Here is a 12,137-nt window from a genome sequence, read left to right on the forward strand (position 1 = left end):
CACTTTTGTGAACCCGGGTCCGTGCCGATCAGGCGGGCTGCGGTGCCGTCTCATTCAGCCTACACTGAGGAGGTAGATCGGGAAGTGGGAGATGAAGAATAGCCAAGACTACTTGCTGACTGCCAACTAGCACGGGCACGAGAAGAGATAGATAGGCTGAGAAAGTACCTGGGCAATCAAGCAGAGAGCATGCCAGCAATAGGATCAGTGACATGATCGCCGCCCGACACAGCACGCAGCCCGAGAACAGACCACAGGAGTCGGGAGCTGACCACATGCATCCAGATCGAGGAGGGAATCAAAAACAGAACCACGAGACTCAATTCTATAAAGACACAAGCCACCCACCCAGGCCATCCAGCAACCCAGGCCAGGCTAATGCGGTCCGTCTATGCGTCCGTCTCCGTCTGCCTGATTATGCCTTGTCATTCGTTACAGGTCCGAATACTCATACATTATACGTGATTTGCTACAACCAATCAACCAACCAACCCAATGCTCACTCACTCACTCACTCCCATCCATTCCTATACACACACCCAACGGGACAGACACACAAACACACCGCCGTCCTTCCCTCACCCTGCCTGGCCTGGCTAGGCTCAATTACCCCTCCCCCTCCATCCCGGCAGTGGAAGATGTGTACTTAGCCCCGTGGTGACTCACGACCACATTCCGTATCGATTCATGAACGGGATCAATATATGAATGGAATGCCAAAGAAAGAGAGAGAAAAAAAATACAAGTCCATCCAGCCCGGCCGGGCCTTGCCCTTGGTCCGACACCCAACTCCCCCCTCCTGAACGTCTTGCGTGGGCCCCCTTTTCGTGGTTGTTGTTGTAGTTGTTGTTGTTGCTATGGCGTGTGAATCCCTTTCTCCGTGGCGTGAACGAGAACCCCATTCAATGCAGAAAGAAACAGAAGGTCATCAAGTGCTTTTTGTATCAACCCCCGCTGTGCCTCCTGCGCCGTCCAAGGTGAAAAGAAAATCCTGAAAATCCAAAAATAAAGGGGCGTCCGAATGATCGCGGCGCCGGTCTCGTGTAGCCCTCGCCCCCTCGCCATTCGCCACCCTCTAGCTGTGCGCATTAATTATGTCCACAAAGCGCTGGGCGACCTAAGAAGGAAGAAAGATCAGGTCAGCCACACAGATGAATATCACATCCAGGGGGGAGGAAACCGCTTACCTCGGGAGTCTGCTTGATGAACGGGAGCTCAAAGAACATGTACTTGTCGTTCTTGACCAGCTCCACCACCGTGATCAGCAGGCCCCACGGCTGCGGCCAGTACCCGATCAGCCGCTCCAGGAGCACCCGCGTGATCTGCTCGCGGATCTCCGTCTCCTCGGGGTCCGACAGGTCGTGCGAGAAGATCTCCAGCAGCGCCTTGCTGAAGAACTCCATGTCCGCGTTGGGATCCTTCAGGTGGTTGACGATGCTCAGCAGGAGGTAGTGGCGCGTCTCCGCCGCCAGCTCGTGCACCAGCATCGAGAGCGTCACGAGGCCTGACGAACCGGGCTCGAACGCCGGCTGCCCTGCCGCTGCCCGCTGCACCGCATGCCTGCCGATGTGCGCGGTGATCGCCTCGATCACACGCAGGTTTGCGTTAATGGACGTGGGCCCAAAGCCTGTCCTTCCATCGCCTCGGCTGATCGCATGAGTCATGTGGGCCACCGCATCCTCAGAGGGCCCTTTCTCCAGGGCAGAGTTGAGGATGTCTAGGAGACCAATGCTCTGAAGGAATCCAGCAGGATTGTCGCCCTCGTTGGAAGGCCCCGTCTGGGAGCCAGCAGCATCCAGCCCCGCCGTCATCGGATCCGGCATCTTGGTGACGGATGCAAACAAAATGGTGTTGATCATCTGAGTGCAGTGTGGTGGGATGCTTGCTAGGAGTGCGGACGAGTTAGCCGCGACGTATTGTGGGTAGTCGTGCTGCAGCGCTATCAGCAACTTGACGGCCGCCTCGTAAGGCTTATGAATCACGTCAGGCAATTGAACCGTGTTCAACTGCTCGCCCACAAACTCCAACAGCTGCTGAATAAGCTTGGTGTAAGGCGCCCATCCAGCCTCGCCTTCCATATCCATGAGAGCCGGCAGGAAAGCCGCATGGTGAATCAGGCCCAGCCAGGCGTAGAAGAAGCCAGGGAACATCGCAGGCCCAAGGGCCGAGAGCCGTGGCGCAATCTTCAAAAGCATCTCATCCCTGTGCGATTCACCCAGCTGGTCAAAGAACGCTCCAGACTCGTGGAGCAGTGACGAGAAGAAGCGGAAGAAGACACGTTGGCAATAGCGTTCGTTGCGCTTCCTGGTGTGGTCATTGAGAATCATGGTGGCAAGAGCCCAGACGGAGGCGAGAAGGGATGCAGGGCTTGACTTTGGGTCACTTTCGTCGAACCCGGTAGATTTGACAAAAGCCATGATGAGCGATACAAGGGCGTTTACCCACAGGTACCCGTCGTCGATGCTGTTTCCCTGGCTGAGCGCAGCCTCGAACTGCAACACCGAGCCGTCCAGAGCGACGCGGATCAGCACCAACAGATCGTCCTTCGACCTGACCACGGCATGGTCGTGAAGCTGCTTCACAAAGTTACGCGCAAGCTTGTCCGTAACCGGCTTGTTACGGTAGTGGCAGACCCACTCTTCAAAAACATACTCCAATTGCTCACGGCCCTGGATCTGACTGCTTCGCTCCTGGGCAGCATCCAAGGTGGCTTTGAGATCCTCGCCTCCTGGAACTTCAGGGTCTGCAACGATCCAAGCGTAGGCAAGTTCCAGGCTGGAGACCAAGTTGGCAAACAACGCCATTGGCGTCTCGCTCAGAATTGTCGCCTTGATGATTTGATCGAGCATCTGCAGGCTTCCCTCCTCCTGTGCCCTGATTGATGCGGAGAGGGCCTCGTCCAGGGTGCGCCAGTCAAGAAGATCCGTTCCAATAAAAGCCTTGATCATTGGGAGGCGCAGGAAAATGGACCCGTCCTGGCGCCGGAAGAGTTGTACCGCAAAGTCGCTCAGAATAGGGCCCCCCATCCTGCGTATCGCGTTGAGGGCGTGAGCAAATGTCTCGACTGCAAGGCTGTCCTCTAGCGGGCTAAGGAGGACATTGCAAATCTGCTCAACGACATGGGGCGTGGGATCGTCGGTTGTTGAGGTCCGGGCTTTGATCACATTAGTGATGAGAACATCCATTGTTTCCAGGACCGAGTGACCCCGTGGCAGATCCTCGTAATGCTCTTCCGGCGCCTCCGTTGCGGCGCGCTGAAGCTCGAAGAGAAGCTTGGTAACCCGCTCGACGAGGACTCTGGCGTCAACCTGGCTGAGAGCGGGCTGCCGTCCATTCGTCACGCCCGCATGCGCATGAGGGTAGTTCTGGGTGTGTGCGGCTAGGGGAGGCATAGCGGGTGTTTCGGCAGGCGTGGGGGCAGACGGCACAGAATTATATTGATCCTGAAGGATGTCGTTCGCCATTGATCTGGTTGCATCAGAGCCCGAGGGGATGTGTGAAGGAGTTGTGGTTGTCGTGGCTGGTCGCGGCTGCCTTTGGAACTCCTCATAAATTGCCATCTGCTCTGCGCTCAGTCCGTTGAGGCTAGGTGCCATCTTGTAAGGGTCAGGCATGGTCATGGCCCATCGGTTTAGGGAAGCGTCGACATATGGCTGGTTCGGCCTTTGCATCCGGTGACGTCGGCGCGCTTCAAGCTCAGGCTCAATCAAATCCTCGATCTCAGGGATGGCACGCCTCTCGGCGGCATCTTCGATCACACTTGAAGCAAGCTCGAGGTTCGAGTTGACACACATGATGATTGTGCCCTCGGGCAGGCCACCCTGGAGGTCAGTGGAGAGCTGGCGCATGTAGTTGGTGAAGTTTGCGCGCAGAGGCTCTTTGGAAGTAACAAGAGCTAGGCTGCCTGCGGTTGCCTTGACCATGCTGATTGCCGAGTTCCTGAGACGATTCTCGTCAGGTTCCGTTGCGAAATCCTTGCGTATCATTTGGTGAGTGCTAATGGCAGCAATGGTAACGGATCTATCAACGACAGGCTGGATTATATCTTGCAAGGCTTTGTTGAACGCGGTGTGGACAATATCGCGGAGACGGGCATTAGTGACGACCATCTCGTTCGCGGGCGGGATGTTCAGCCGCGCATGCAAGTCGGGGATAGTTGGCGCCACAGCATGTGGCAGCAGGCTGCTGACGACCCCTTGCCCGATGCCATTGAGGGAAAGGTTGTCAAAAGCATCCATCCCATCGGCGGTTACAGCGACCTGGGTAGCCTCTTCCGCAACCACCCGATTCTGGATCTCGCCGGACGGCTCGATGCTCTTGTGGTCCAGATTCAGGGTCTTACAGAGCACCTCGATCTCGAACTTGAGATTCAGTTTGAGCTCCGCGTTGTGGTAGAGTTCGATCAGCAGGTGGATGATGTCCATCAGCCATGGATTGGGCGGCCGGAAGACCATTGACGATGCGCCTTGGCCGAGCACTTTGCACACGAAGGGTATCACGACAATCAACCTCTTCGTGTCAAGGGCCTCCATGAGTAGCTGTTTGAAGGCAATGTTGCGGTACCGGATGGGCTTGTCCCGTGCCAGGGTCAGCATGCCCAGCCAGCCACCTAGGTTCTTCAGCTGGGTTCGCTCTGTGGAGCTGTGCATGGTTGACTCTGAATTTAGCATCTGAGCGACGCAGCTCAGGGTCGCCCTCTGGACTTCGGCCCACAGCATGTTGTCCTCGAAGAGCTTTACCACATCCAGGTACATCTGATGGAGATTTGGCTGCACCTTTGCTCGATCTCTGACCAGGTGGCTGGCGAACCACTGCTGATGTTTCTGCTCGAGGGATTCGCGGATTGTGTCAAACCGAGATTTCAGCGAAGCCTGATCCATGTTGTTGAGTGCAAACTGGATCTTGTCCTGCGTGTCATCTGTTGGGTCCTCAAATCCAGCGCTAGGAGGCGTTGGGTCAACATTGATTGAGGCAAAAGGAGTGAACTGCTGCTCGCCGGACTCGGCCACGTTGCCATTGGTGAGAGGGTCGTGGTTGAGAGGAGCGTCCCCGCCGTTGTGCTGGTATGTTGGGTCCTCTTCCTGTTCCCTGACCGCCTTCTCGGCTCTGCTCCAGGCCTCGGTGCCCTGAAGGCTGCTGATCTGAAGAAGCTGCCGACAGAATCCCGGCCATTCCGGGAAACGATTATAAAGCTGCATCAAGGCCTGCAGACCGAATTTATGCATGTTATGTTCGATTGGGTAGTCCCTGATCGCTTCCAAAATCATTTCGAGGCCAGCGTGCTGAGGTATGCCATCGACCAGTTTCCTGGAAATGCAACCACCGAACAAAACCGCAGTCCGAGCAAGCGCGTCGATCGGATAACTGGGATAATGGACGAACTCGTCGAACAACCCATGAATCATACAGGCGAAAATGTCCTGTTCCAGGGGGTCACGAGAATGCTTGTAGCGCTCAAGAGCTCCTACTATGTCTCTGACTTGAGTCTCGCCACTGTACATGCTCTTGTAATGGTCTTCCATCCTGCTGATGGCAGCCATCGGGAGGTTGTTGCCATCTGCGCCGTTCAGATCGATAATCGCGTCGTACTGCCCACCGTAGTTGATAAGACGTGGGTAGGCAATTGTGCAATTTCGCTGGCACTCCCTCCATTCCTTGAGCTGCGGGGCGCAGAATTCACTCAAGAAGCCCAAGAAGTGGTACACCGTCTTCAGCTGGAGCGGCGTTGTTCTGAGTAGATGCTGACCTCCCTGTCGCTGATATCTCGTCTCGTTGTCGGCCTTGATGTTGAGAAATTGGAGGAGAGCATGGACGACTTCGGGGCCCCGCGTGGCGTTAGTCCTGGTCAACTGCTCGATGTCGAGCCGGCCTTGCCCGTGCGCAAAGGCCGCGAGGTCCAGACCAAACCCGCTGAACTCGTACACAAACTCGTCCAACCAGCCGTGATATTCGGCGTGCTCGAGGTAAATGGGCAAGTCCATGGGCCGTCGTGCATGAGCTTCGCTGATCTTCAGCTTGACGAAGTCCTTGTCTTTGCGCCACAGGCTGTCGAGGGCGAATTGGTAGCCTTCCTGCTGTTTGAACAGGAACGTCTCAAACAGGGTAGTCAGCGTGTCCTTCGCCATCTCAGGCCACGGCTTCGGTACACCGAAGGCGGAGACAACGAATATATCGAGATTTGGCACGACGACTTCGTTAAACAAGCGCTTAGCCTCGATGGTCTGCGAAGCGTGCTGCGAACTCAGTGCTACACCAAAGACTGCCGTGAGGGCGTCAACCGAGACGAGTGGATGCCTGACTGCATACGCGGCCCGCTCGCGCACAGGTACCGGGGACTGTGCATACTCGGCCAGGGTGAAGGTTGGTCGGAGGCCCGGTATCGTGGTCGCATCCAGCTCTTCTGGGGTGAGGCTGCCAAAGGCACAGACGAAAGACAGATGTGCATCCGCATTCGCCCAGTCTCCGCCCCAGAGGTTCTGGATGTCAAAGCCAGACCCGTCGTCCTCCAGCGCAACCATGTGTAGCGCCCTGTAGAGCCGCAGGAACTCGGGTGGTGAGATGCGCGCGCTGGGCTGGTCAAAGTATGACAGCACGTCTTGCCACCTGAAGGCCGCAGGCAGGGCCCGTCGCAGACCAGCAACAAGGACAGTCGGGCTGTGCTCCGGGGTCTGGCTAATGGCAGTGTACCAGAGCGCGTTGGACACCTGTTCTGCGCTAAGCTGTACAGATTGCGGCCTGTCTTGGAGGAACCTGGCGCAGGACTCCTCGTCTCGCGTGAAGTCAGGGCCGACTTTTTGAATATACAACGCCAAGGCATTCGGCGGCTTGTCGACGAGGACCCTGTTGAGGTCCAGAGCGGCAAGGACCTCGGAAGGAGTGGGCATGTCGAGCTGCGCGTATCTGGCCTCGACCTTTGATAATAGCTCCCGGTGTGCGGAGGAGTTGAAGTTGGGGGGATGGTATTGGATCAGTCGGTCGATGATGATGGAGAGGAAGTGGGGGCTCAAGTCGGAATGATCTCCGTCCGGTTGCGAGAGGATGGCGATGAAGGAAGGATAGTTGGTGGAGAGGATCGCATCGGCTAGGGATTCTTGTGTCAACACTTGCCACCCGCTGCTGCTGCTGTGCGCCAACTCCGGTAGGAGGGGATCTTCACACACCTTTCGCTTTCAAGTCAGGCCGGCTGCCCAACTTGAACGCCAGAGCTAATATTGTCTTGTCCAAAGCGTCGAGTCTGAAGTGCTCCATAAAAGTGGACAGATCGAAGTCGCGGAAAATGTCCTCGGTGCCGGTCTCGATAGACTCGGAGATTTTGGTCGCTTGATGCTCATCGTGAGATATCTTGCGCATCTCCTCCAGGAGCAGCGAGTGACTTCCCGTATTTGTCGCACTGCCTATGGGTCTACTCGTGCCCGGGAAGATCTGGGACGCGCTGGTATGCACCAGCTTGGTGAAGTATTTCGCAAAGACCTCCATACCGTTTTCATCGATGAGCTGCGATGGCCGAGACCGTTGCTGTTAGCACGCGCGCAATAGCTACCAGAAGGCGGTGCCTTCAGGATCAAGAGCAAGTAAGGAGATAAGACTGAGGTGTGCTGGAGGGCAGTAGGGTCACGCGGAGCTGAGGAGAAGTGGCTGGCTATATGGAAATGGCAGCGAGGTGGAGAAAAGAGAGCTAGCCACCGTTGCTGGCGTTAGGGGGGCGCGGAGGCAGTAGTGAAGAGGACGGCGGATGGTAGTGCGTACCTTGTTGAGGCGGTTGACCTTGTTGTCGTACTCGGCCGGGTCGTCCTTCTTCGCCTTGAGGGAGCTCAAGAGCACATAGACCTGGGCGACGGTGATCTTGGACAAGGCGTAGTTGCCAGTTGGGCTGCTGGTACTCGGGCTGGCACCCGCACTCAGCACACCTGCCTGCGATGGATGTGGAGAGTGGGAGGAGATTCCTGTCTGTAGACCTTGGGGGGGAGTGGGAGAAAATGTTCCCGACGATCGTGGGAGCATGGGTGTTGGATGGAGGGGAGGCGGGGCGAAGTCGGTTCTGCTACCCAAAAGGACAGAGCCGCGCCGCTGCACCGGTGGAGGAGGGTTGAAGGGGGGATGGGTTGGCTTCGTCGATGTATCCTCGGCAATGCTGGGATTGGGGTGGGCGGCAGGAGAGATGGGAGACGCAGATGCAGATGCGAGTTGGCAGATCGGAATCGATTTCGAAGTCGAGACAAGACGGCCGTCACCACAAGGCTGTCAAAAGGCCCAGCATTAACGTGTCGCAACAGAGCTTGAACAATACGGTGGCTGTGCTGGAGGTGGCTTGCAGCTGCTGGCTGTTGACTTCACACACGTTGGGGGCGGTGGTGGTCGTCGTGGTCAGGCTTGGGTTGGCTGCGGTTGAGGTGGTCGTGGTTGATGCTCGGCAGGAGAATGTCAAGGTTGAGTTGAGCTTAGGCTCCGTGTGGTCTGGGCGGCTGTGGTGGTGGGTGGTGGTAGAAGGCGGGTCGGAGGCGGGCCGTGGAGCTCTGTCTGGAGAGGTTGAACTTGGACCTGTCGCACTGGACCAGGGGGGACAAGCAGCCGGGTTGAGGGGGTCATGTGCTTTCCCGTTACAGACAAATTGGATGCAGGCTCAGGAAAGAGGCTCAGGAGGCAGGAGGAGGCAGGGCGACGCCAATGTTGTTTGTTGTCTTGTCCTTCCGTCTGTGAGCTTCGACCTTGGGCATTCGGGGCGTGACAGCTATTCTCGAGTTTGCTTGCCCATGCAGAGGCCAGGCCGCCTGTAGGCACACTGCTCATAAACTTCCCTGGTACTCCGTACTCCAGCTCAGTGGTCAGCCATTGCCTGCAACCACTCAGGCTGCCAGGATGGGCCAGAGTGGGGCTTTGTCAGTTTGCCGGCCGGCTAAACAGTACGGAGTAGGACACCACACCACTGCCTAAGGTCATGTACCCATGTACGGAGTACTCCTCGGCAATGGCAAGCTAGCCCAAACCGTGCCCCACCTGTCCTTTCCCACCCTAGAAAATCAACAACCGTGCAACGGACAGACAGCAGGCATTGTTTCAAGAGGGCAGTAATGTCCTTGTTCCAGGGATAAGCTCTAAAGCCCTTAACGGTACAGGTACAATAAAGAGACAATTGTTTACCACCATTGGTTTCCTCACTTTCCAGATGTAAAGTACTAATCATTTGGGAGCTACAATTCACCACCCCAACTATTTACTAAGTACATATGTGTGGTTTCGCTTCTATTCCGTATACGTCCGAGGACATACATGGCGCCTTCATACAGTGATAGGCAAAGTAAAACCTCTTATTAACAGCTCAACCCATGGGTACGGTCCTTGTCCTTGCACCAGGACATACCGTTCCTAGATTGTTGCCTTTGTCGATAACTTCTGATATCCAAGGCCCGAGCATGTGAGAGCCACCTTCATCCGACATAAGTCCAGAAACTCGACATTTTCCTTCTGATTCGATCGGATGCATGAGGACGGGGTCATTCTCGTGATCTTGGATTGAATCAACACTGTATGCCTTGGTATGTAGTCTAGTCCCTGCTACTTAAAGAAGAATTCCGGGAAACTAGCCTTATCTAAGTGATTTAAGAAGACTTGACTTGGGGTTTATTATCCCAGTTTTTGATGCAGCTGTAACAGATTCCCTAATAAAACTAATGACATGTAAAATGAATTCTTCTCATAATGCGGAAAGGCACTCTATGAAGATAGAAACCACGTCTCTTGATTTGTGTAGGCTGCGAAGATATCGTAGGCATCTTGCTGCCAGCAGCACGACGAGTCAGATCTTCAAGGACAACCGATTCCTTGCCGTCCTTGTGTCTCTTCTCCCCAAAGTCCCATCGCCACAAGATCTCCGACCTGAACCACAACACAAAGTAATCATCCGGCTCCGCAGCCTGACCATAAACCCGCTGGGCCGTGAGATACATGAAATGCCTGTCATCCCGCGCCTTCTCTCAAGTGCTCCCAACACCCAGAACCGCACGCGCCCCCTCGGTCATGCTGATTCCCAGCTCTGTGTACCGGCGTGGCGGTACGCCCCTGCGCTTCTCCCGGTCCGACCTCGAGCCGCTTGGCGATTGGGCGGGATCATCGGCCCGCCCGGGGGCTCGGAGACAACGGCGTGTGGTCTTTGGGCACGGGCAAGCCGTCCCTCTCCCGGGACCGCTGGGCGCCCTGGCCATCCTTCCAGCACGCAGTCCTGGCTGACGCTCTCGTACTTGAGCTCGATGATGTTGTGGGTGCCGTCCCCCGTGGGGGCCAGCAAGCATGTCCACGGCGTCGGCGCTGTCCTCGTAGGCGTGCCTGCCTAGTCCCGGAGGTCCGAGGCCGTGCCGGGGCGGCCCTCCAGCCACGGGGCCAGCTCGACCTGGTGTCCAGCCCTCGCATCCGCCTTTGGTGCGGTAGTAGGCCCGGCGGAAGATGTGGACGACGGCGTTGAGGTTGTGGGTGACCAGGTGGTTGTCTGGGTTGTTGCATTTGGGCACATTGCAATGTTGATTACTGTGGGCTGCGAGACCATTTTGCGAGGCGTTGTGTTGGAGATTGACGTCAGACCTGCCGTCAGCGCCGCTGCTGCTGCTTGCTATATCTACAGAGCCTCGCCGACACCGAGAATGTTTAAGGACTGAGTTGCTGGGAAAAAGTGGATTGTGTCTGTGAAAGATTTTGAAAGTCCAATTACAGGTTCGGCAGGCAAGAAAACGATGTGGATCGTCAGTACCTCATTATCTGTCGTCCGCGGCTGAGTACGTAGGCAAGGAGCACAATGTTCCAGCTGACCACCGCCTGTCTTACGTCTTACTCACGGTTTTGAGAGGGAACCAGCCAACGAGCAATTCATAGTAGATCGTAGAAGGATAATAGAAACCAGCCAAGGACTGTCAGCTTGTTAGGGTGGCTGAGGTGATAATGCAATGTACCTACACTCTACGGGCGAGTGTCAAATGTGGTAAAGTCGTGCTTTCTTACACTGCTACACGAACCCCGAGCACCGCTGTGCAGCTCAGAAATAGCCTCAGCGATTTAGGTACCTGGGCAGATAGGTGCTTACCCTAAGTACCAGTTGATTACCTAAATAAGGATGAAGCTGTGCTAAACCAGCTCAGTCCTGGGCTGGAGCCTTTGCTTCAGGGGTGGCTTTGTGCTGGGACCCGGAATTTCAACCTCCTCTAAGAAATGTAACTTTGAGCTCGATACCCCCTGAGATCTGCAAGGTGACGACAAAAACAAGGACTCGAAAAGACAGGCCGTCGACTCTATTTCGGAAGTTTACGGATGCTCAAGTGATCCCGCATTGTTCTCGTCCTGGAATACTTGCTCCTCCAGGCGAACCCTGACGAGTTTGCGGCGATTATGGGTAGTCGAACATTGGCATTTGAGTGGATGAGCCGTGTTTGGAATCTACAAGAAGGTGCGAGGGATGGTCTAAAACTGAATCTCTTGGGCTTGTGGTCTGCGCGGTAACATTTGAATGAAATGTTTTGAAGACATATCATAGGGCCTAGCCAACAAGGCCCGGGGCTGGCCGCTGTCTAGAATCAATGATGGCTCATAACGCATTCAAAGCAATACTCATCTTTCCGCGGGTCCTGGGAAAAGTATGCAAAGCCCCGTGGTTCTCGACAGCTTGAGACTCTTCGCCACTCTTACTTGGTTTCGTTCTTGATCCGTATACGTCCCGAGGGCGTACGATCCCTTCACACAGTGGCAAACCTCAAATGACCCATCGTTTTGTTGTGTGGTTTTGCTCCTATTCCGTATACGTCCGGGGAGATACATGGCGCCTTCATACGGTGGTAAGCACTCAAGACCCAGCGCTTGGAAAGAACACTTCATTTTGTTGTATTTTGAAGAAAAAAAAAGAGTACAATGCCAACAACAGTGTAAGGCGACTCTGCCTGGGCACGTGCTCGTACCGCACTTGCAGAGGATGAAGCACCTGCGTCGCGGCGAACCTACGATCGACGTTGCGAATCGAGACTTCGAAACAGTTCGAGGATATTCCATGGCATATGAGAAGAGCCGTGGAACATGGGATGAAGCAACATCTTCATAACGAACATTTTGTAGCAGGAAAACGAATGACGCAACCGTTTCTGCAATCACGAAGTTACTTCTGT

General features: G+C 55.4%; 1 protein-coding gene across 1 annotated transcript; it reads right to left on the reverse strand.

The window, feature by feature from the left end:
• Positions 1-1,075: 1,075 nt before the first annotated feature.
• On the reverse strand, positions 1,076-8,001 carry KVR01_000740 (CCR4-NOT core subunit CDC39; the record flags this gene model as incomplete). The annotated part of the gene is made up of 4 exons (XM_044785803.1): positions 1,076-1,117; positions 1,188-7,081; positions 7,161-7,494; positions 7,747-8,001. 4 exons carry the CDS (start codon positions 7,999-8,001, stop codon positions 1,076-1,078), a joined length of 6,525 nt encoding a protein of 2,174 aa, XP_044650689.1.
• Between the last annotated feature and the right edge of the window lie 4,136 nt (positions 8,002-12,137).

Source organism: Diaporthe batatas, assembly GCF_019321695.1.
Source record: "Diaporthe batatas strain CRI 302-4 chromosome Unknown Contig00001, whole genome shotgun sequence".
NCBI classification, from domain to species: domain Eukaryota; kingdom Fungi; phylum Ascomycota; class Sordariomycetes; order Diaporthales; family Diaporthaceae; genus Diaporthe; species Diaporthe batatas.